A 23,894-nucleotide genomic window follows, 5' to 3' on the forward strand; every position below is an offset into this window, starting at 1 on the left:
TGAGCCTCCACAGCTGACAGAGAAGAAGTAACTTTTGTTTGAGGACCATCCTCCAGAAGGAGGAGTGTCTTAGCTGTAGTATAAGCTCAACCCCCATCTGCCTGGGGCTAATGACCCTGGTCTGGCAGAATATTTACAAATATTTCTCAACTGTATTTCTCATTCCAGTCCTACAAGAAACAGAGTAAACAAATCCAATTTAGGCCTTAAGGTAGACTGGAAAAGAAAGTACTCTCCTTCTCTCTGTAATGCTTTCATTTTATTAATCACAGATTGGGTGAATATAGTAAATATTCACCTCCTTTATCTATTGGAGGTCAAACAGTGGCTCCTTACTCACTTCTTAGCCACTACCTGACCTCCTATAGATAGAGGAAGGATATGTAGAAGGAATTAGTCCTGTGTCCTCTTGACCCCTTCCTCATGTCCAAAATTAATTAGGTCCTGAACATCAGTTACTGATGGTTAAGGGAAAAAATATGGTTAAGAGAGCCAGTGTGGAGTGGGGCCTAAAGGAAGAATGTGGGGTATGCTTTAGTGATTCCACCTTGAAATAAAGGATGGTGGAAGGTACTTTGTAATTAGGTCACAAGCCACCCCTCTCCACCAAGTCTCTATCTTCACCATAGCCAAAAGAAAGCTCAACCATCTGCAGCAATAAACTTGACATGTTTATTAATTAAACTATCACTTAAATAAAAAAAAGTGCATAGAAAATAAACATGTTTAAAAACTCCTTTTTTTTTTACAACTATGTACACTTTTTACTTTTACATTCAGTCTTTCGTAGAGAGCTTTCAGCATTATTATTTTTTGAACTATTAATGTATTTTCCTTCATCCCTGTCACAGGGAATTAACACTGATGGACTTTAGACACATTTTCCTTTTTTTTTTTTTTTCTCTTTTTCTCTAACCAGAAGCTTGGAAGAACACAAGGAGAAAAAAAAAACAAACAAAAGATCTGTTATACATGATAAAGTTGTCAAGAAATGTCTTATTTCTAGAAAAGAAGCTTGTCATCTTTTGAGCTCTTGAAACAATTATTCAACTACCTGTATTTACTAAAGAGACTGTTAAAAGTTCAATAAAAGAAACACCACAAGTCTATTTTCTTGGTTGAAAGACAGAACTAGAGTACCTCGGAACAAGATACCAGGAAAGCACAGAACACAATTTTCCCCTAAACGCAGGTGGTAACCCCGACATTCATAACCAAAAACAGAAACAAGGAGTACAGGTACTGACTGGCAACATTCATGAGCAGAAAAGATCCAGATGACACCATTTCTGCATTTCTCTCTGATCCCAGGAACGGACCGTCTGGCCACCCCTTCATGATTTGGGTCATCCTCATTTTGGGAATCAGAGGAAAGCCAGATTGACATTTTCCTGCCTCTACTTAGCAACTGTAACACAATCCTTATCTATAGTGTTAAGAGAATTAAAAGCCATGGACTGAACTAGGCTTTATTACATGGTGCATTACTATATTAGGTCCTATATATATCATATTTATATTTATTTGAAAACCAAAACAAACAAAAAAGTTGCAAGTTTTCAGAGTGTGAGACTTGACTGGTATTCATGATTCGGCACAAAACCATCTGCTTGATAACCTTGTATTGCTTTCAAATGAAGGAAAGGAAATAAAATTACACCCAGCCCTTTGCAATGACCCGCTTTTCCTTTAACGAAACAAAACAAAACAAAACTTGATTTCTATTAAAGAAAACCCCAAATCAAACTTAAAAGTTAACATCTGACAAGGTTTTGACCTTTAGTATTTTCAGATATTTGATTGAACGTCAGTCCTTTAGAAAGATACATTCATTAAAAGATTTTTTTTGTTTTTGTTGTTGTATTTTTTTTTTAATTTTAATTTTAATTTTTTTTTAAATCAGGGGAGCTGCATGGTGCTCACTGCATTGGCCGGGGATTTGACAGAGACGAGCAGGGCGGTGAACTGGATCCCGGCAAAGGAGTCTGGTTGAAAACTTATAGCTGCCAAGGCTTCCCCCTTAATTCTCATTATTGGTTTAAAAATAGGAGGGGCTGTGCTGGAGGTGGTGGATGGCAACAGAGGGAGCCAAGGGACCAAGTTCCGGCCAAAGGGTCAGCGCCATGCAGCTATTCTGGTTACAGAGTTTTCACTGGCCACCAGGAAATGCAGCCACAACAGGTTCTAGCAGCAAAGCTATTAAGTGAGCTGGCTCTCACTGAGAACTGGCCAGGTTTGCAGCTGTTACTCCTTATGGATTTGGGATGCCCCTTGGGGGATCCTTGGGAATGACCCACTGCAATTCCTTGGTCTGCGCATTTGTGCGGAGATTCCCTTGGTCATTTTCAAAACAAACTCAGAAGTGTTTTGGAGATAGCTATGCCATTTTTGCCTTCTTTCCCTCTCAAAGGGAAACCTTAGCTTATCCCCCAAGTTGCTGGCAGGTGTGCTGAATTTTGGCAATGGACTCAAGGCTGAGCTATAAGGAACTTTGCATTTCTGTGGTTAACAGTTGGGGGTGGAAAAGGCAAGGCAAACCATCTGCAGCTGGCAAGAGAAGGAAAGCTGTGGCTTCCTCCCTGGCCTCAGGGTTTGGTACTGGTAGAAAGAGAGTGAGGAGGGGGCTCACAGTACAGCATGGCCTAGCAGGGCAGTAACTAGGTCTATTCAGCTGAGTTTCCCCCACCCCCTGACTGGCCTTTGGGTCTTTCTCAATGTGAATTCATGACCCATCAGTGCATTAATCATTTCAGTAACAAATGCAGCTTTTTTTCTTAAAAAAAAAAAAAAAAAGGAACAAAAGGATTTAAGAAAAACCTCACACAGTGCAATAATAAAGGAAAAACCAGACACTAGTGGAAGCCCGAGGGCCACTGTATCTTGTTCATGGGCAAAAGGAAGGGAGGTGAGGTCTGGGTAGAGTGCTTTTCCCCAGTCCCCTGCTGGCACTTCTCCATGATGATAAGGAAGTCTCTGCCATCCTGGCCACAGTGCTGGGCTCCCTGCATGACAGTGAAAACAGTGACAATGTTCCAGCAAAGCCACCAGACAAAGTAATTAAGGTCACAGGAGAGAAGGGAGCCCAGGATGGAAGGCACAGCAGAGCCATGAGTCCTGGGGCAGAGAGTGCTTGGCTGAGTCGTATTGCTTTGCTAGCTAGCTTCCATAGGAATGGGCTTCTTGTGAGAAAAGGGTGCCCCACCCTTAACTGGGCTACACTACTCTGAAACCTTGTGGCAGAGGCAGAGAAATATCTGCTTTATCGTGAGTGGTCAGACTGTGCTTCAGTTTCAACGGGCTGCCCTAAAAGAGGGCACAAGGGTATTGATGGGTTCTTTGCAGGTATGAGTACTTGGTGGGCAGAGAGAATGGGGGCTGTGAGGCAGATGGTGATGGAAAGGTGTCAAGTTGCCCTTCAACTTGTTGGGTGCTAATTCTGAAGTAGGAAAGATCAGGGAAATGTAGAGTACTGCCTTCCACCACTCTGGAAATAGAGCCAGAAAGGAGAGACACTTTTTGGAAGGAAGAGGAGGAAGTGTATATCAAGATACTACTGTAGCGCTTTTTTTTTTTTTTCCCTATTATAGCCTTTTTGCAGAGCTCTGACAGGGGAAGGATGGGAGTGGCCCAATGGCGTTGGGTGACCTTCCTTCTTCATTTATTGTCAAAGAGCAAACTCAGGGAACAGTTTTTATGTCAAGAGGGCACAAACAAGCTACACATTAAACAAAAAGTACACCTTCCAGGGGGAAGTTGGGCAGGAAAAACCAGACTTTGTGTGTACAGCTGAATATTTTCTCTAACTTCATCCTATGAAAATAAAAAATTATTAAAAACCGATCTTCTTTTAAATTAGGATAATACCGCGGTTTAAAAAATAGCCTTGTCATAAGTGCTTCTCCCTATGAAGTGCTTCTCATAGAAAAATATACAAAATATATTTACATTTATAAAACCTTAAATAGTAAACTGTAAACAGAACAGAGTAAAATCCAATGACTTAATTTAACAGGTTCAGGACACTGACTGGGGGGGGGAGGAAGAGAAAAAACATGGGCTGCTGTTCTGACCACAGCCTAAGGAGTCATCAGGGCAGTAGTGTCATTGAATTTGCTTTATCCGTGGATTTCACACTGGTGGCAGAGCTCCCTCAACACAAGGTGGCCTAGTCCCCAAGTTTTGGGCCTTGAAATCTGATTAGTGTTCTGCCTTCAACTGGACACTGACCTTTTAAAAAATTAAGTCTTCCTATGTCTTAACAAGGGGAAAATGAAAGTAACCGTGTCCTAGGAATGGGGTCCAGGGGTCATCCTGGTTATGATACTCTGGTTGTTGCATGATTCAAATCCTAAGTAAATAATCTTTATCCTCTTCCAAAAAATCCTGCTACATATATTTCTTTAAAACTCTCAGTGGAGCTTTATGAAAACTTCTCCAAATTCCGTCTGGTTATGTCCAGTGGCTCCTGTCCACTTCCCAACCTGGAGTGCTTACAGGCTCATGGAACTTTCTGCAGGCACATACTATGCCCAATAGGGAGTGTCCTTGAGCAGGGAGTCAATCTCCCCAACCACCCAGAAAGAAGAATGGGAAAGCAGTGGGATGAGGGACAGGGGAAACTAAGAAAGTGGAGTAAAGAGAAGGAATGGGAGAGGGAAGCCGCTCCTATTGTCAAGAAAGGTAATTGGCTGAGATAAGGCTCATGGGATAACACTCCCACCCAAAGCCCACAGGCTCAATGTTTAGTAATTAATTGGCACAACCCCAAGACAGCCTTTTGTCACCAAAGGTGCTAGGAATTCTGTCTCCCAACCAGAAGTGAACTTGCAAGTGGAAGGATACTAGGGAAAACCACCAGACCTTCTCTGTTAGTTCAACAGACAATTAAGAGGATGGACCTGGCCGGTGGACCATCATGTATCCAACCAACCCTATATTTAGGGCCTTCTCTGACCCCTCACTTATAGTGCTTGGGAAAGGGCCAAGTTGAGGTTGGCAACGTCTGTCTGAGGCCAGTCCTGAGCTCAGGCCCGTCTCCCAACATAACTAACCTTCTATAGGCTCCTTCCAGGCAAGTCTGCCAAGGACCCTGTTTCCCACTTTTTAATGGCATACAAGCAGAGGCCCTGGGAGGAAACTGATCATGGATCTTTTCTTTGAGACCCCTCTCTCTCCAGGTCTATGATCACATGAATAATGTGAAAATGGGACAGATCAAGGAACTCAGCCATCAAGGAAGCCCCTCAACTGTGCCCACTCAAACCTGGAGCTCCTAGCTGTAGGAAAAGGCCTTCAGCATTGCTTTGGATGGCCCTGGGTCCTAGTACTCCAACACTGGGGGAGAAGAGCAGCTTTAATTTAGGAACTTCCGGCATTTCTTAGCGCCACAGTTGCAGGGAAGCTTGTTGCTGGCATCCTCAATGGGGAACTTATAATCATAAGTGAGTTCCTCCCCTCGGTAGATCTTACGCATGGCAAAGATGACAATGTGCTTCTGTCCATCAATATTGATGACACGAGAGTAGCAGTTAGGCTCGCATGAATGATTGATGAAGCGTGCAGCATTTCCATGCATGGTGGCATCCACTACCTCTGAGTCATCAATTCGGAACATGTAGCAACCAATGCCCTATATGTGCAGGAGAAAGGAAAAGAACTTGTTACTTATTATAGTCAGGTTTGAGAACTTTGTCTGACCCCTTTCTGATATGAACTAAGTTGCTGATGAATAGTTTCTTCCAGTAGAATTTCCAGAGTTCTTTAAGTAACTCTCTTTTAAGACAATTTTAGGAGTCCCTTGATTATAGGTGTTAGACTAAAGGTTTCTTAATATCTCTGCAGGAAAAGAAACCTAAAAATTGTGTAGCTATTGTGCTTTTGATAATGGGTTCCATTCAGACAAACCTTCCAAAAGTATCTTTGTGTACCAGTCTTTTGAGTGGGTTCTGAACTTTTACTGGGCTCACCACAAATTCTGGAGATGTTACAATGGGAGGAAGGGAATGTTTTTGAATCAACAAATTACTATTTCTTCTGAGATCCAGGGATCATATTTATAGTTGATGGCTACCTTTTCTATCAAAACAAAAGAACTGGGAGATAAAGTGTGGGACTCACCTTGCTGTCATAGTACTTCTCTCGTTTGTCAGTCTGGATGGAACGGATAACATTGCCAGCATACTCAATCACCATCTCCCCTGCATCAATGTTTCTCTTACAGAAAAGACCCCGGCCATGGATGGGAGATCTAGGACATAAAGATGAAAAAGAGATTAGCCACGAATTTTTCAAGTGAAGTTAATTACATGAATGAATGAATAATGTATAAAATCTCCTGGTCTGTTAGTCCTCTAGGAGGGAAAGACACTTGGCGGGGAGGAGGGAAGAATTTGAACCCACATGATTTGAGTAAATCATGCCCAAGGATTAAACAATTCTCCATCCTGTAGCCCACTAGAAGTAGCAATATGTTAGCGTTTATTGTGTTAAATTCCTTGTTCAACACAAGGAGTTACAGGATCCCAAGATATCAAGTATTAATTAATCACTATACATGTAAACCTCATTTATTCAATGAAGGAGGTCACCCCAGCATTTGGTGGTCCACTTTGATTTTGGAAAACTTCATTAGTTTTCTGTAATTCTTTCCAGAATTTTAGCCATACCTGTAGACACCAACTGCCTCTTTAGAAGTCTTTTTTAAGTGCCGGAAACGCATGGGCATTGGCAGATCCATGCTAGTTGCCCTCCTAAAGAGACAAGGCATATTATTAATAAATGCTCTTTAGGAAATAATCTGTTTTGAAAATTCATAGAGGATATGACTGCATTATTCTCTTTGTTGAATGCCAAGCACAATAAGTGCCATTTAACTTAGGCTTATTTTAATATACAGAGTTGTTCTGATCATGATGACCTTGGCTGACAGAGAATACTATGATTGAAGAAGATAAATATATATCTTATAATTATTTGAATTTCTCCTCTATAACTTATATTTCTTTTTACCAGCAAAGAACTACTACTTCATCACAAACTATATTTCACCCTGAAGAGTCAAAACAAAATTGAAAATGAGCAACAAGGAGGACTCCCACTTCCCAATTTCAAGACCTTTTTCAAGCCTATAGTCCTAAAAACAGTGTGGTCATGGCATAAGGATAGACATACAGATCGATGGAAGAGAATTCAGAATCCAAAAGAATCCCATATATCAATGGCCAATTATTTCAACGAGTGCTAAGATCATTTAACAGGAAAAGAATAGTCTCTTCAACAAATGATGCTGGGATAATGCAAAAGAATGAAACTGGACCCCTTCTTCACACCAAACACAAAAATTAACTAAAAAAATGGGTCAACAATCTAAATATAAGAGCTAAAACCATAAAACTCAGAAGAAAACACAGAAAATCTTCATAACCTAGGATTTGGCAAAGGACTCTTAGATATGATACCAAAATCATAAGTGAGAAAAGGAAAAAACAGACATTAGATTTCATCAGAATTAAACACTTTTGTGCATCAAAGGGTGTTATCAAGAAAGTGAAAAGATAATCTACAGAATGGGAAAAATATTTAATATCCAAAATATATAACGAATTTCTAAAACAGAAGCATCCTAGTGAAAAAATAGGCAAATAGAGTTTGAATAGACATATCTCCAAAGAAGATATGCAAATGGCCAGTAAACACATGAAAAAATGCTCAACATCATTAGTATTAAGGACATGCAAATCAAAACTGAAGTTCATATAACACTTTGCACCCTCTAGGATAGCTATAATATATATTTTAAACATTTTTTTATTGTCAACTATAACAAAAAAAACAATAAATTTCAAAGTGCATTGCAACAAGTTGTTATACAACAGATTTCAGAGTTTGGTGAGGGTTACAGTTCCACAATTTTAGGTTTTTCCTTCTAGCTGCTCTAAGACACTAGAGACTAAAAGAAATATCAATATAATGATTCAGCAATCATACTCATTTATTAAATCCTATCTTCTCTGTTATAACTCCTCCTTTTCCTTTGATCCTTCTTCCAATCTTTAGGGGCATCTGGACTATGCCCATTTTAACTTTTTCATATTGGAAAGGGGTGTCATTAATATGGGATAGGGGGATGGAGCTGGTTGATGTTCTTGGAGAGGCTGGCCCCTCTGGGTTTCAGTACTTATCGGGCCCAGGAACCATTTGGAGGTTGTAGGTTTCTGGAAAGTAAACTTACTGTGTGCAATGCTGGTAGAATCTCAGATAGAGCCCTAGGTGTTCTTTAGGGTTAACAGGAATGGTTTTGGTTGTGGGTAATTAGCAATATCTAACTGAAGCTTACAATAACAGTACCTCCAGAACTGTCTTTCAACTGTATCTGAACTCTTTTAGCCACTGATACCTTATTCTGTTACATTTCTTTTCCCCTTTTTGGTCAGGAATATAGTAATTTTTTTAAAAAGGAAAATAACAAGGGTTAGCAAGGATGTAGAGAAACTAGAATTTTCCTCTTCCATTATTGGTGGGAATATAAAATGGTACAAATAAAGTCCCTTAAAGGACTGGAGAAAATATGGAACTATTAAACTTTACCACCAGGGAAAACCCTGATACTGTTTTAAACATTAGGGACTACCAAGTCAGCAGGCCAAGAAGCCCTTTATCTTTGTGGCTTGCTCTTATGAGGCTTATTTCTGTAGTGGAGAAACTAAACCTACCTTTAGTTATGTGCCTAAGAGTAATTTTCAGAACACCTCTCTTGTTACTTAGTGGCCTCCCACTCTAAGCCCAACTCTGTAAGGGAAAAATCACTACCCTCCCCCACTATGTGGAAAATGACACCCAAGGATGAAAAGTCTCCAGGCGACACAGGACGTGACTCCCAGGGGTGAGTCTGGCCCTAGCACCATGGGATGACAACCTTTCTTGACAAAAGGGGGAAAGAAATGTAACAAAGAAAGTATCAGCGGCTATCTTTTGTGGCTCAGATGTGGCCTCTCTCTCCAGCCAACACAACAAGCAACCCTTGTTGCTACCCTCCCTCCATCTACGTGGGACATGACTCCCAGGGGTGTGGACCTTCCTGGCAATGTGGGACAGAAAACCTGGAATGAGCTGAGACTCAGCATCAAGGGATTGAGAAAAACCCTAGAATGAGCTGAGACTCAGCATCAAGGGATTGAGAAAACCTTCTCGACCAAAATCCATACAGAGTCGAGAAGTTATCCTGGAGGTTATTCTTACGCATTAAGTAGATATCACCTTGTTATTCAAGATGTAATGGAGAGGCTGGAGGGAACTGCCTGAAAATGTAGAGCTGTATTCCAGTAGCCATATTTCTTGATGATGACTGAATAATGATATAGCTTTCACAATGTGACTGTGTGACTGTGAAAACCTTGTGTCTGGTGCTCCTTTTATCTACCTTGTCAACAGATGAGTAAGTAGAATATATGGAATAAAAATAAATAATAGGGGGAACAAATGTTAAAATAAATTTAGTTTGAAATGCTAGTGATCAATGAAAGCGAGGGGTAAGGGGTATGGTATGTATAATCTTTTTTTTTTCTGTTTTCATTTTATTTCTTTTTCTGTTGTCTTTTTATTTCTTTTTCTGAATTGATGCAAATATTCTAAGAAATGATGAATATGCAACTATGTGATGATATTGAGAATTACTGATTATATATGTAGAATGGAATGGTCATATGTTAATGTTTTTGTTTGTTGTTAATTTTTTTAAATTAATAAATAAATAAAATTTAAAAAAAGTATCAGTGGCTAAAGGGTTCAAATAGAATCAAGAGGCAATTCTGGAGGCCACTGTTATGTAAGCTTCAGCTAGATACTGCTAATGACCATGGTTTGCCAAATCCCAACCAAAAACCATTCCTGTTAACACTAAAGAAAACCCAAGGCTCTATCTGAGATTCTACAAAAGGTGCAGGCACTAAGATTACTTTCTACAAACCTACAACGTCCAGATGGTTCCTAGGCCAGATAAGTCGTAAAACCCAGAGGGGCCAGCCTTTTCAAGAACATTAACTAGTTTCATCCCCCATCCCATATTATGGACATCCCTTTCCAACATGAAAAAAAAATAGAATGGGCATAGCCTAAATGCCCCTAAAGATTGGGAGAAGGATCAAAGGAAAAGGAGGAGTTATAATAGAGAATATAGGGTTTAACAAATGAGTATGACTGCTGAATCATTATATTGATACTTCTTTCAGTCTCCAGTGTCTTGGAGTAGCTAGAAGGAAAAACCTAAAATTGTGGAACTGTAACCCACATGAAACTCTGAAATCTGTTCTAACTACTAGTTGCACTGTATTTAGAAATTTATTGCTTTTTTGTATATATGTTATATTTTACAATAAAAATGCTTTTTAAAAAATGGGGCAGTTCTCTTCCCTACATGGGACATGATGTCCAGGGGTGAATGTCTCCCTGGCAGCATGGGAGATGACCTCCAGGGATGAGTCTGGCCCTGGCACTGTGGGATCAATCCTGATGAAAAGCGGGGGAAAAGAAGTTTAACAAACAAGGCATCAGTGTCTGAGAGAGTCCAAATAGAGTTGAGAGGCTACTGTGGAGGTCTCTCTTACACAAATTTCAGTTAGATGTTGCCACCTATCATAACTTGCCAAACCCCAACCAAAACCACTCTAGCCAATCCTAAAGAACATTGGGGCAATATGTAAGATTCTACAAAGGTTCCATACACTAGGATAACTTTCTAGAAACCTACAACCTCCAGGTGGGTCCTGGACAAGAAAAGTCTTGAAATGCAGAGGGGCCAGTCTCTCCAGAACATCAGCTGGATCCATCTCCCTACCCCATATTATTGATAGCCCTTCCAACATGAAGAAGTTAGAATGGCCATAGCCCAAATACCCCTAAAGAGTGGGAGAAAGATCAAAGGTGATGATGGAATTATACATAGAAGGTAGGGTTTAACAAACGAGTATGATTGCAGAATCATTATATTGCTATTTTAGTCTCTAGTATCTTAGAGCAGCTAGAAATAAAAATTTAAAATTGTGGAATTGTAAGCCATACCAAACTATGAAACCTGTTCTACAACTAATTGTTGTGATGTGCTTTGAAATTTACTGCTTTTTTGTATATATGTTATTTTTTACAAAAAAAAAGAAAAAAAAGTTGATTGTAATGATAAAAAAATATTTATTCCTTCTAGCCTCCAATGTTCTGGAGCAGCTAGAAGGAAAAATCTGAGATGATGGTATGTAGCCCATGACAAACTCTGGGATCTGTCTTATAACTACTTGTTGAAGAGTGTTTTGTAAACTACTGCTTTTTTCTTTCTTTGTTTATATGTTATACAGTTTAAAAAGTTTTAAAAAATGGGGCAGCTGCTGTGGAAAACAGTTTGATGGCTCCTCAAAAAGTTAAACATGAAATTACTGCATGACCTGGCAATTCTACTCCTAGGAATACCCAGAAGAACTGAAAACAGAGACTCAAACAAATACACACAGATGTATGTTCATAGATGCACTATTCACAGTAGCCAAAATGTGGAAATAGCTCAAATGCTCATCAACAGTTGAATGAATAAAAAATTGTTGCTGAATACTACTGCTTTTTTATTTCTTTGCTTTGTATGTATGTTATACTATACAATAGAGAAAGTTAAAAAAAATTGTTGCATATACATACAATGGAATATTGTGCAGCCGTAAAAAGGAATGAAGTACTGATATATGCTACAACTTGGATGAACCTCAAAAACATTACACTAATAATAAGCCAGTCACAAAAAGTCACATATTTTATGATTCCATTTATGTGAGATATTCAGAATATGTGAATCACAGAGACAGAATACAGATTGGTGGTTGCAAGGGGTTGGGGAGTGGGATAAAGGGACAAATGTTTAATGAGTGTGGGATTTTCTTTTAGGATGAGGAAAATGTTTCGAAACTAAATAGAGGTAGTGACTGCAGAACACTGTAATTATAGTAAATGCCACTGAATTTTTCTCTTTAAAATGTCTGATTTTATGTGACTTTTACCTCAAAAAAAGAAAAGAACAAAAAACAATTATATCTCACTCTTCTTAAATGTTACCCAGAAAACTGTGCTCCAAGCAAAACTAGATATTGCCCTAAACAGCTGGAGTAGAAGGAAGCAAAAAATATTTCTAGTGACCCCTCTCCACTGAAGACTTACCGAGCTGACTTCAGCTGTACCTCCTCCTCTTCCTCATCATTAGGGTTGTACTCAGGAGGCTGTCGATGTTTAGAAGCCAGAAAGTTGAACATGTCAAATGCTGACTTCCTGGAGTCAAAAGATTAAGACATATTTAGAGAAATGCTTTGATAGAAGCAGTGGAAGCCAATGCTAACATTGGAAACATCAAAGGTTACATGGAAAAATAATTTCATCATTAGATAATAAAATCAGGACCCATGCCTGAGGACCTGGATTTGATTCCCGGTGCCTGCCCATGTAAAATAAATAAATAAATAAATAAATAAAATAAAATAAAATCAGGACCCAAAGCTGCTTAGAAAAACGAATGGAACTTGCCTTAGGTGGACTTCAGCCCTGGCTGAACCATGAGGGTTAAGGGGGGGTTCATTGGCTTCCTCTGGTTTATGGAAACGGAATTTGTAATTCCTACAGTGCTTGGCACCAGACAGCTGCTCAATCAGGAACACAACTGCATCGTGGAGAATTCCCAGCATTCGCAAACCATTAACACCTATAGGATTAAAAGTACCGGGTGGTGAGGAGTGCTGCCAGCGGAAAACTGGAAAGGAGTAAAGGAAAGCCTACACTAGAGAATGACTCTGCCTGAGGCTGCTCAAGGGTGAATACTGTAAATATTAGGCAGAAATGAACACTACGTGGCTATGAAAATGATGCGGATAGAGACTTACAGATATGGAAAATGCCCATTGCAGATTAAGTGAAAAAAGCAAGGTAGAAAACTGTGGACTGTTTTCTATGTGCTCTATGTCTGCAGAAATGCCAAATGTATTTGTTTTCATGCTCATGATGACCACAGGAGGCAGGGCTTCCTAGCTGCTTTTTAAGGGGGAATAAATCTGGGCTCAGAGAATTTGAATAACATACCCAAGGTCACACAGCTAATGTGACAAACTGTGCCTCCAAATAACATCCCATTTTTGTTTATGTGTAATAGAGTACTTGGTTCTGCAAGCTCATATTCACTGACATTTGAAAGGAATGCTAGTACACCAGAAAACAGAACTCTTGTGTTGCTACAGAGTGATAGTTAATGTATAGGATGAGATACTCAACAGCTGTTTTGTTTTAGGCACTTTGTCTCAGGCTATTAATAAGCACTTTCTATTTGATGAAATTAACATTTATAAGTCTTCTGGCATAGACAGTGAAAGATTTTGCAAAATGAGTGGCTTCGTTCACTATAGGAGGTTAGTAACAACTGCCACATTTCTTTTTGACCCTACCAAATGGCTAATGCTCTTTATATTTTGTTAAATAAACATTTCATTCACAAATATTGTTTTGGAATTATGAATAGATACAGAAAAAATGATGGTATTTGTGTTGGGAACAAAATATATATATTTCATAGATATAATTGTGCTTGGATGACACATGCAATTCTAATAGGCATATAATTTGTCTAATGAAGCATATTTAGAGATATAACCTCCGTGTAATTTGGAGACCACAGGCTACGTCTGGAAAGATACCTATGTTTAAATGTTAATAATGGTTACTTCTGGGAGTTGGGCCCCCCTTCACCTCTTCATATTGTGGTGGTTGTGTGCTTTTTCATGCTTTTTAATTCTTCAACTTGTTCAATTTTTTAGAAGAGGGGAAAAGTTATTATTAGATGCCTGATTCCTATTTTATTTAGAGATGATTTGGTTTCAATGGCAAGCAGAAAGTCAGGCATCCAGATAAGCAATATTCTTATGAACACAATCAGTGGTCCAGAAAGAACTCAGAACATAAGTATTTTTAAGACCTTAAACCATATAAGGTGATGGCAACCTGTTTTTCTACAGTGCACTAACTTTCTCCAAGAATTCTTTCCAGAGAGTTTTAGATTGTTGTTGGACTTGTAAGAAGAAACAGACATTGAAAAAATACCAAATATACAAGTATTTAGTACAGAAAGTTCATTTTCATATTTAGACTGAGTGTTTAATTCAATTTTCCATTTACTGGAGGGCTTACAAGAAGATTAGGTAGTGGGCTGATAATGAGAAAACAAAGATGAATTATGCACGGTCCCTGATCTCAAGGAGTCCCAGCAGAGAGAGGCAAATATGTACACAAACAGCTCAGTGTAGAAAGTATCCAAACAGAGGTATTATAAAAAGTACTGTGGGAAAGGAGGGAATAACCTATTCTGTTTGTGGGGTTTCATTTATTCATCAACAAGTATTTATTGAGCACATGCTATACTCCAGGAAATCTTTCCGTCTCTCCACTGTGCATTGAAGGATCTCAGAAAGAGAGAGAGGTAAAAAAGGTACTTGTATTCAATGAGCTTTTATTTAGTGTAGACAGACAATAAACTCACCAAAGGTATTCCCACTTCAGGGCTTTTTCATCTGCTGTTTTCTCTGTGTTGAGGACTTTTGCTCTAGATCTAGAGCATGACTGGTTCTTTCCATCATCACTAGGGTCTCAGCTCAAATGTCACTTCCTCAAGAGACTCATTTCCTGAGCACGTTTTCTAGAAGAGGCTCTACTGCCACCAACTACCTACCCTTCTGTCACTCTGTTTTATCACCCCAATTTATCATCTTCATATCATTTCTCTATCTATAGCCATCACTGAAGTATAAGGTCCGTGACAGCAAGGATAAGGTGGTAACAGTGGAGATGGAGAATTACAGATTTTGGAATGGGGAACACAGAGGTCATTGTCGCTAATCCTCAATACTCATTCCACCCCCAGATGATTAGTCTAAGCCAATCATGGGAATCCTAGTCCTCTTGCAGGTGATTAGCTGAAGAATGAACATGGTACCAAATTCTGGTCCATGAGACTGAGATGTCTGTTGTTCCTAATAAAGAGACAACGGAGGAAACAGGTCTTCTTTTCCTTTGAACACTGCTATGTCTGAATATGACCCTAGAAACTGCTGCAGCCATTTGCTGTCAGATGAAGTGTCATTATGGACAGCAAAATGGAAAAGAAAGAAATAATCTAGATTAATGACATTGCGAACTCCTGTATCGATCAATCGTGACGCCTGTCCTACCTCTGTATTTTGTTATGTAAGAAGACAAATTACCTTACATTTTAAATCACTGAAACTTGAGTTTTCTGTAACCTAAGACCAAAAGTATCCTAAGTGATAAGGTGGTAGGTACAATGGAGAATAGTCAAAAGAGGCTAAAGAGAAGAGATGACATTGAGCAGGCCCTTGAAGGGTTAATGGTTTGTCAAGCTAACAAGGGAATTTGGGGAACAAGAGGGAGAAGGTGGAGGGAAATAGGCCATTCCTGGTAGAGGGACTGTACAAATTATGGTATGCTAATGTGAAAGCACACATAAAAAAGAAATAAGAATTACTTGGGGCACATGTTTCAAAGAAGATTACTCAGCTGCAGGCCCAGAGATTCTGATTCACATCTACGATCACTCTTGAAGGCACGCTATTGGATCTGGAACAGAAATTAGTGTAGTTGTAGCTACAGAAGAAGGAATCTTAAGGGATGAGGAAAATGGTGAGAGCTGAGGCTGACCAGATGAGCCAAGCCAACTGAACAGGATATTGTTAGGTAACAGATTCAGAAATGGAAACCTCAGGAGAGTAGGGCTAAGTCCACTTCTACTCAGTAATTATATCCTGGAGTGTTTAAGATGGTGGCAGGCACATTACAGCTGCCCACTAAATATTTACTAATAACAAACATTTAAGGATTGCAGATTTGATTCCACAATTAGTGGTCAACAGTAAGCTTTTGAAGTATCTCTGGTGACGCTGAGGGTACACTACAAGGAGGAAATGGCTTTTTAATATAGGTGAGAGAATGAGGGCTAGGTGTGAGTAAGAAGAGAGAGAAGAGAGGGTTGTGATGGATACTTTTGGGGTAAAATCAATAGCAGTGATCAACTGGATGTGAATGAGGAGGGACAGAAGGACGTCAAGATTTACTGGACTTCTTTAACTTGAGTAATGAGGGGTGATAGGGCAGAAATAGGGTTTGAAACAAGGATCTGTGACTCATGAGTGTGTAACATGGGAATGGCTGAACAAACCAAGGGAGTAAGAAGGGAAAAGGATGAGAGTAGAACCCAAGAGAATGCTAAAATTTTTCTTCTTTACTTATGAACCATCTGTTCTTTGTAAAACTGAATACACTTGAATTCACTATTTTTTTTTAAGGAAAGTAAAACAATACTCATGGTAATAAAGTGAATAATAATGTATTACTAATTTTTAAATTTTTTTCACGGGCAGGCATTGGGAACTGAACCCGGGTTTCTGGCATGGCAGGTGAGAACTGCCTGCTGAGCCACCTTGGCCTGCCCCTAATTTATTGCTAATTTAAATACCCATCATTAATGTAAGAGAGAAACCATTTCCTTCCAAAGCTTTGGCTAATCAAGGTGGAAAATAGTTATCATTGTTTTAATTTGCATTTTAAAAATCATGAGTGAGATTGAACATTTTTTCATATGCTAGTGGTCTCACAAAATTTGTATTTTGTGGGGGAAGGGAGTAAATAATCTGTTAGGTCCTTTGTCCTCTTTTAAAAAAATTTCTGAAAAATGTAAAACAATATAGAAAAGTATATATGTTGTTATAATAACCATATACATATATACTTGTCACCCAAAATGAAAAAATTTTAATATTTTCTAAGATATGCTTCAAATCTTTTCCCTCTCTTTCTTCTTTTTATTTATCTATTTTTAATTAAGAAAAATCTTCACACACATACTTTCTATACATGGTACACAATCAATGGCTCACCATATCATCACATATTTGTATATTCATCATCATGATATTTTTTAGAACATTTTCATCACTCTAGAAAAAGAAATTTAAAAAATAATAAAAAAACTCATACACACCAAATATCTTACCCCTCCCTCTCACTGACTACTAGTGTTTCCATCTACCCAATTTATTTTACCCTCCCCCCATTATTTATTTATTTATTTTTATCCATATTTTTTTACTCATCTGTCTATACTCTGGACATAAGGAGCATCAGACACAATCACACGGTCACACTGTAAATGTTATATATTTATCTAATATGTTTTCAAGAATCTAGCCTACTGGAACACTGCTCAACAGTTTCAGGTACTTCCATCTAGCCACTCCAATACACCATAAACTAAAAAGATATATCTATACATATATTGCGTAAGAATAACTTCCAGGGTAACCTCTCAACTCTGTTTGAAATCTCTCAGCCACTGAAACTTTATTTTGTCTCATTTCGTTTTGTCTCATTTCTCTTTTCCCCCTATTGGTCAAGAAGGCTTTCTCAATCTTTTGATGCCAGGACCTAGCTTATTTCAGGCTTTCTGTCCCATGTTGCCAGGGAGATTTACACCCCCGGGAGTCATGTCCCACATATGAGGGAAGGCTGTGAGTTTACATGCTGTTGGCTTAGAGAGAGGCCAGATCTGAGCAACAAAAGAGGTTCTCTGGGGATGACTCTTAGGCCTAATTTTAAGTAGGCCTATCTTTTGCAGGAATATGTTTCACAGGGGCAAACCCCAAGATCAAGGGTTCAGTCTATTGATCTGCTTGCAAGAATATCAGAAATTCTCCAAATGGGGAAGTTGAACACCTCTACCCTTCTCTCCATTCCCCCAAGGCGACCCTGCAAATACTTCTTTATTTACTGCCCAAATCGCTCTGGGATTCACACGAATCTGGACAAACCAACAAAATTTCATGTCCTATTCAAGATTCCATGTACTTATGGTATTCAACTAAACTGACCATAAAAGTTAAATTAGGAAATACACTACCCAAAATATAAATCTTGTACCAAGTAAACATCTCATCCTTTAGTCTCCCCCAGAAGCTGAGGTTTTAAACTATAGACGATATCATCTTTTACCCAGTCTTCTAATATACCTTAGTCCTTTCCATATCAGCTTCATTCATTTCAAGTTGAAATCTGATCCCTTTTTCAACTTTTTAAGCAGTTCCTGTATGGGGTACTGCTCGCTTTCATAGATTCAAAGCTCTAAATCTGAGTCTCAGGTGTTACATGAGTACCCAAAATTTCTGGGAAAAACCATGTTATATACAAACAGCTCAACATCTCAGAATTTAGAACTAACGGTTACACCTCATGAGTATATGTGGCTGCTGTAAGAGCTTGCAATCTAGGACCCTTAAGCCTCAATCTGATAACCCATGCTCTCGACTTCAGTTGACCGAATTTTTATACTATAGTTAGTCCATATGATTGAGGCATGATAATATTTGTCTTTTTTTCCTGACATTTCATTCTAAATACATACAATACTTCATAAGACATGGTTCAATTTTTTCCCCTCCCTTCCTTCTTAAAGCAACAACAACAACAAAACATTCTGGAAAAGGTTAAATTCCTCTAAGTACCTACTCTCCTTCTCCAGGGACAATCTGAAAGGGGGTGAGAGGAGTATACAGATATGGAAAAAACAGAGTCAACTGTCTGTTTTCTACCACAGATTAATGAGAGCATTTTTACCTTAGATTAATGAGAATCTTTAATGTTCATTTGAAGCAATAGTATAGCTAAAACTATCCTGAGAAAGAAAAATGAAGTCGGGGGTCTCACACTACCTGACTTTAAGGTGTATTACAAAGCTACAATGGTCAAAACAGCATGGTACTGGCATAAAGATAGATATATTGACCAATGGAATCGAATAGAGTGTTCCAGTATAGACCCTCTTATCTATGGACAACTGATCTTTGATAAGGCAGTCAAGCCAACTCACCTGGGACAGAACAGTCTTGTTAATAAATGGTGCCTAGAGAACTGGATAGCTATATGCAAAAGAATGAAAGAGGATCCATATCTCACACCCTATACAAAAATTAACTCAAAATGGATCAAAGACCTAAACATTAGATCTAAGACCATAAAACTTTTAGAAGAAAACGTAGGGAATTATCTTATATATCTTATAATAGGAGATGGTTTCTTAGATCTCACACCCAAAGCACGAGCATTGAAGAAATAAATAAATAAATGGGAACTCCTCAAAATTAAACACTTTTGTGCATCAATGAATTTTGTCAAGAAAGTAAAAAGACAGCCTACACAATGGGAGACAATATTTGGAAACAATATATCAGATAAAGGTCTAGTATCCAGAATTTATAAAGAGATTGTCCAACTCAACAACAAAAAAGCAGACAACCCAATTACAAAATGGGCAAAAGACATGAACAGACACTTCTCAGAAGAGGAAATACAAATGGCCAAAAGGCACATGAAAAGATGCTCAACTTCCCTGGCTATTAGGGATATGCAAATCAAAACCATAATGAGATATCATCTCACACCCACCAGAATGGCCATTATCAATAAAACAGAAAACGACAAGTGCTGGAGAGGATGTGGAGAAAGAGGCACACTTATCCACTGTTGGTGGGAATGTCAAATGGTACAACCACTGTGGAAGGCAATTTTTCGTTTCCTCAGGAAGCTAAGTATAGAATTACCGTATGTTCTGGCAATACCATTGCTAGGTATCTACTCAGAGGACACGAGGGCAAGGGAACAAAAGGACATTTGCACACCAATGTTTATAGCAGCATTATTTACAATTGCCAAGAGATGGAAACTGCTGAAATGTCCATCAACAGACAAGTGGCTACACAAACTGTGGTATATACATATGATGGAATATTATGCAGCTTTAAGACAGAATAAAGTTATGAAGTATATAACAACATGGATGGACCTTGAGGACATTATGCTGAGTGAGATCAGCCAGAAACAAACAGCAAATACTGTATGGTCTCACTGATAATGAACTAACATTAATGAATGAACCTGGAGAATTTCAGTAAAGAACAGAGTCCATCAGGAGATAGAAATAGGGTAGTAATTGGAGCTGAAGGGGTACAGATTGTGCAAAAGGACTGACTGTAAAAATTCAGAAATGGATAGCATAACATTACCTAACTGTAATACAATAATGTTAGTATATTGAATAAAACTGAATGTGAGAATGATAGAGGGAGGAGGGTTGGGGCGCAAATGAAATCAGAAGGAAAGACAGACAATAAAGACTGAGATGATATAATCTAGGAATGCCTAGAGTGTACAATGATAGTGACTAAATGTACAAATTAAAATTTTGCATGAGGAAGAACAAAGGAATGTCAATATTGCCAGGTGTTGAAAATAGATGGTAATTCATATTTTAAAAACTTTAACTTACACGTGAGACTGAAGCAAAAAATGTTTATTTGGTACAAAATTTATATTCTGACTAGTGCATTTCTTTATATAACTTATGTGGACAGTTTAACTGAACACCATAAGCATATGGAACCTTGAGTAGGGCACAAGATTTTGTAAGTTTGTCCAGAGTGATGCCCTGATAAATCCCACAGTGATTTAACAGTGAATAAAGAAGTATTTGCAAAGTCCTCTTGGGGGAATGGTAGGAAAGGGGGAAAATTCAACTTCCCCATGTGGAGAATTCCTGATATGCTCACAAGCAGTGGGGACAACCAAAGCAATAGGCCAACCCCTTAATCTTGGGGTTTGTTCATTTGAAACTTATCGCTGCAAAGGATAGGCTAAGCTTACTTAAAATTAGGCCTAAGAGTCACCCCTGAGAACCTCTTGTTGCTCAGATGTGGCCTCTCTCTCTCAGCCAACACGACAAGCAAACTTACTGCTCTCCCCTTCTCTACGTGGGACATGACTCCCAAGGGTGTAAAGCTTCCTGGCAATGTGGGAGAGAAATCCTAGAATGAGCAGGGACTCAGCATCAGAGATTAGAAAACCTTCTCAATGAAAATGGGGGAGAGAAATGAGACAAAATAAAGTGTCAATGGCCGAGAGATTTCAAACAGAGTTGAGAGGTTATCTGGGAGGTTATTCTTAAGCATTATATAGATATCACCTTTTTAGTTAAGGTATATTGGAGAGGCTGGAGGTATACTGGAGTGCCTGAAAATGTAGAGCTGTGTTCCAGTAGCCATGCTTCTTGAAGATGATTGTATAATGATATAGCTTTCGCAATGTGACTGTGTGATTGTGAAAACCTTGTGTCTGAGGCTCCTTTTATCTATGGTATGGACAGATGAGCAAAACATATGGATTAAAAATAAATAAATGATGGGGGAACAAATGTTAAAATAAATTTAGTAGATTGAAATGCTAGTGATCAATGAAAGGGAGGGGTAAAGGGTATAGAAAAAAATAAGGGAAACAAGGGCTAAAATATATTGGGTAGATGGAAATACTAGCAGTCAATGAGAGGGAAGGGTAAAGGGTATGGTATGTAATAGTTTTTTTCTTTTTCTGAATTGATGCAGATGTTCTAGGAAATGATCATGGTGATGAATATACAACTATGTGATGATATTGTGAGTTATTGATTATATACCAAGAATGGAATGATCATATGGTAATGATGATATAGTAAGAATGTTCATGTTTGCATGTTATGTTTAAAAAAATTTTTTTAATTAAAAAGTAAAAGACCTTACACACAAATCTCCACAGCAGCATTATTCATGATAGCTGAAGAGTGTAAACCACCCAATGTCCACTAAACTGATGAATGGATAATCAAAATGTGGTATAGATCTATAGAAGGGAATATTATTTGGCAACAAAAAGGAATGAAATATTGATACATGTTATAACATGGAGGAACCTTGAAAGCATTGTTTAGTGAAAGAGTCAATTACAAAAGACTACATATTATGATACAACTTATATGAAGTATTGAGAACAGGCAAATTTATAGAACGAAAGTAGATTAGTGGTTGTCAGAGGTTGGGAGATAGGTGATAGGGAATGACTGCTAATGAATACTGGGTTTCTTTTATGGCATGATGAAAATGTTCTGGCATTAGATAATAATGATAGTTGTAGAACTCTATGAACATACTAAAAGCCATTGAATTATATCCTGCAATTGGTGCATTGTATGTTGTATAAACTATACTTCAATATAACTGTTAAAATTATTGAAAGGAGGAGGAGGACAAAGTTGATTTATAGAATGAACTCCATGGCTTAAATCAACAAGTTACCAAAATATTCTGATACAGAAGTAAAACAATAGCTCCAGTCATTACCTGCAAATGAGAGCTGCTTTAGACGGGCATTTGATCTAGCTTCCTGAACTTTATCTGTCAATGACTTCCAGGCATCTGTGAGGAAATAAAAGAAAACTGTAGGATAGGAAATATTCAAGCAGACATCTCTTAATACCGATGGCCTGCACAGGTACCATGCTTAGAATACCTATAGCAGGAAGACACATCCTGCTACAATAGTTTTTATTGTTTTTCTTATGCCTGTAACTCAGTGCAGTGCATAAGAAAGCAACTGGAAAGATGCACTAGGTAACAGTGCTTCTTTCTATTACAGAGCATGTGGAAACAGTAAAGAGTCCTGCCTTCTGAAAATGATCTCTGAATCCCCAAAGCATTCATACTCCTTGGTGGTAGTTTTGATTCCAAACCTGAGTGTTTGGTATTCTATTCTCTGTATCACTAACCCAAACAATCCAAGCATTAATTATTTAAATAGGATTGTGGGGAGTTTATAACATTTTGGTGACACAATTCGTTAAAAATAAAGAGGTTGAACTATAGAACTTCGAAAATCCCTTCCAGCTCTAACCTGAAATTCTATGATCTCTTGACTACTAGACATTTCCACTTGGATTTCTGACCACCACTTCACATTCAATATGTCTTATGAAACACATACACTCAAGCTAGCTATTTTTCTCTTCTCCTTATATTCTCTTTAGTTATCTGGGCTCAAATTTTCAGTCATCTTTGACTCTTCCCTCTCCTTTACTCTCCATATCCAAGCAGTCACCAAGTCTGGCCATTCTTCTATTCCTTCCTTTCCCACTGGAAAAATGGGCTTTATTACTTGACACATATACTGTAGCAATATTTTCATTAGTGATCTCTTGCCCTTTAATGTCTCCAATTCAATCCATCTTTTACAGAGTCATCACATTACGCTTCTTGAGATTCTTTTATTCCACTCCCCCAAAACTTTCAAAGGCCACATGGTTTGGTTATAGAAGGCCCTCTAAAATCCGTGTCCAGTCTTCCCCACTTTCTCTTTCACTACTAGCTGACATGGGCTCCAACGTCATTCTCCCACCCAACACTACTCTAAAGGCAAAAAAAAGCAATCTTGTCTGTATAACTTTGCTTATATCCCTTCTTCTTAGAAAGGTCTACTCGTTCCTCTTTGCCTAACCCAAAGTCTATTATCTTCTTTTACACCCAGCATCTTCGTGGCTGTTTTTTTTTTGTTGATTTTTAAAAACATAGCTCTGAAGTATAATGACATACAATTAACTGCACATATTTAAAATACACAACTTAAGTTTTAACATATGTATACATATGTGAAACCATCACCACTTGTATTATACTTCGGGTGCTAAAATTAATTTGCTAGTGTACTATTTAGGACTTAAATAAAAAATCAAATAAAATTTTATTTTTAGAATTCTTGTCAGCCCATGTTTTCCTTTTTCATGTCCTCATAGGTTTTGGCAGCTTGCAAACTAACACACTGCTATTATCTTCTACACTTGTTACATTCTGGACCTTAATTTTAATCTTCGCCTTTTGTTGTTGAACTGAGAAAATTGTGTTATATTTGGCTTCTAGCTCAATTATCTTAACTTTTGTAACATCGAATTTACTCTTTCCTGTCTCCAT

The 23,894-nt window shown here is 38.2% G+C and overlaps 1 protein-coding gene across 4 annotated transcripts in view; it reads right to left on the minus strand.

Annotated features, from left to right (window-relative positions):
• Window positions 1-880: 880 nt before the first annotated feature.
• KMT2A (lysine methyltransferase 2A) overlaps window positions 881-23,894 on the minus strand; it is a 91,606-nt gene continuing 68,592 nt past the window's right edge. For 3 of the 4 annotated variants that reach the window (XM_077112744.1, XM_077112746.1, XM_077112743.1), the window contains 6 exons: window positions 22,275-22,349; window positions 12,546-12,724; window positions 12,190-12,293; window positions 6,666-6,749; window positions 6,118-6,247; window positions 881-5,629 (listed from right to left, as the gene is read on the minus strand). In XM_077112744.1, coding sequence (XP_076968859.1) covers window positions 5,354-5,629; window positions 6,118-6,247; window positions 6,666-6,749; window positions 12,190-12,293; window positions 12,546-12,724; window positions 22,275-22,349 — 848 coding nt within the window. In that variant the 3' untranslated portion in view covers window positions 881-5,353. Of the gene's footprint in view, window positions 5,630-6,117; window positions 6,248-6,665; window positions 6,750-12,189; window positions 12,294-12,494; window positions 12,725-22,274; window positions 22,350-23,894 lie in introns of those variants that run through there. The other variant, XM_077112742.1, reaches the window with a different exon arrangement.

Source organism: Tamandua tetradactyla, chromosome 8 (assembly GCF_023851605.1).
Source record: "Tamandua tetradactyla isolate mTamTet1 chromosome 8, mTamTet1.pri, whole genome shotgun sequence".
In the NCBI taxonomy this organism is placed as follows: domain Eukaryota; kingdom Metazoa; phylum Chordata; class Mammalia; order Pilosa; family Myrmecophagidae; genus Tamandua; species Tamandua tetradactyla.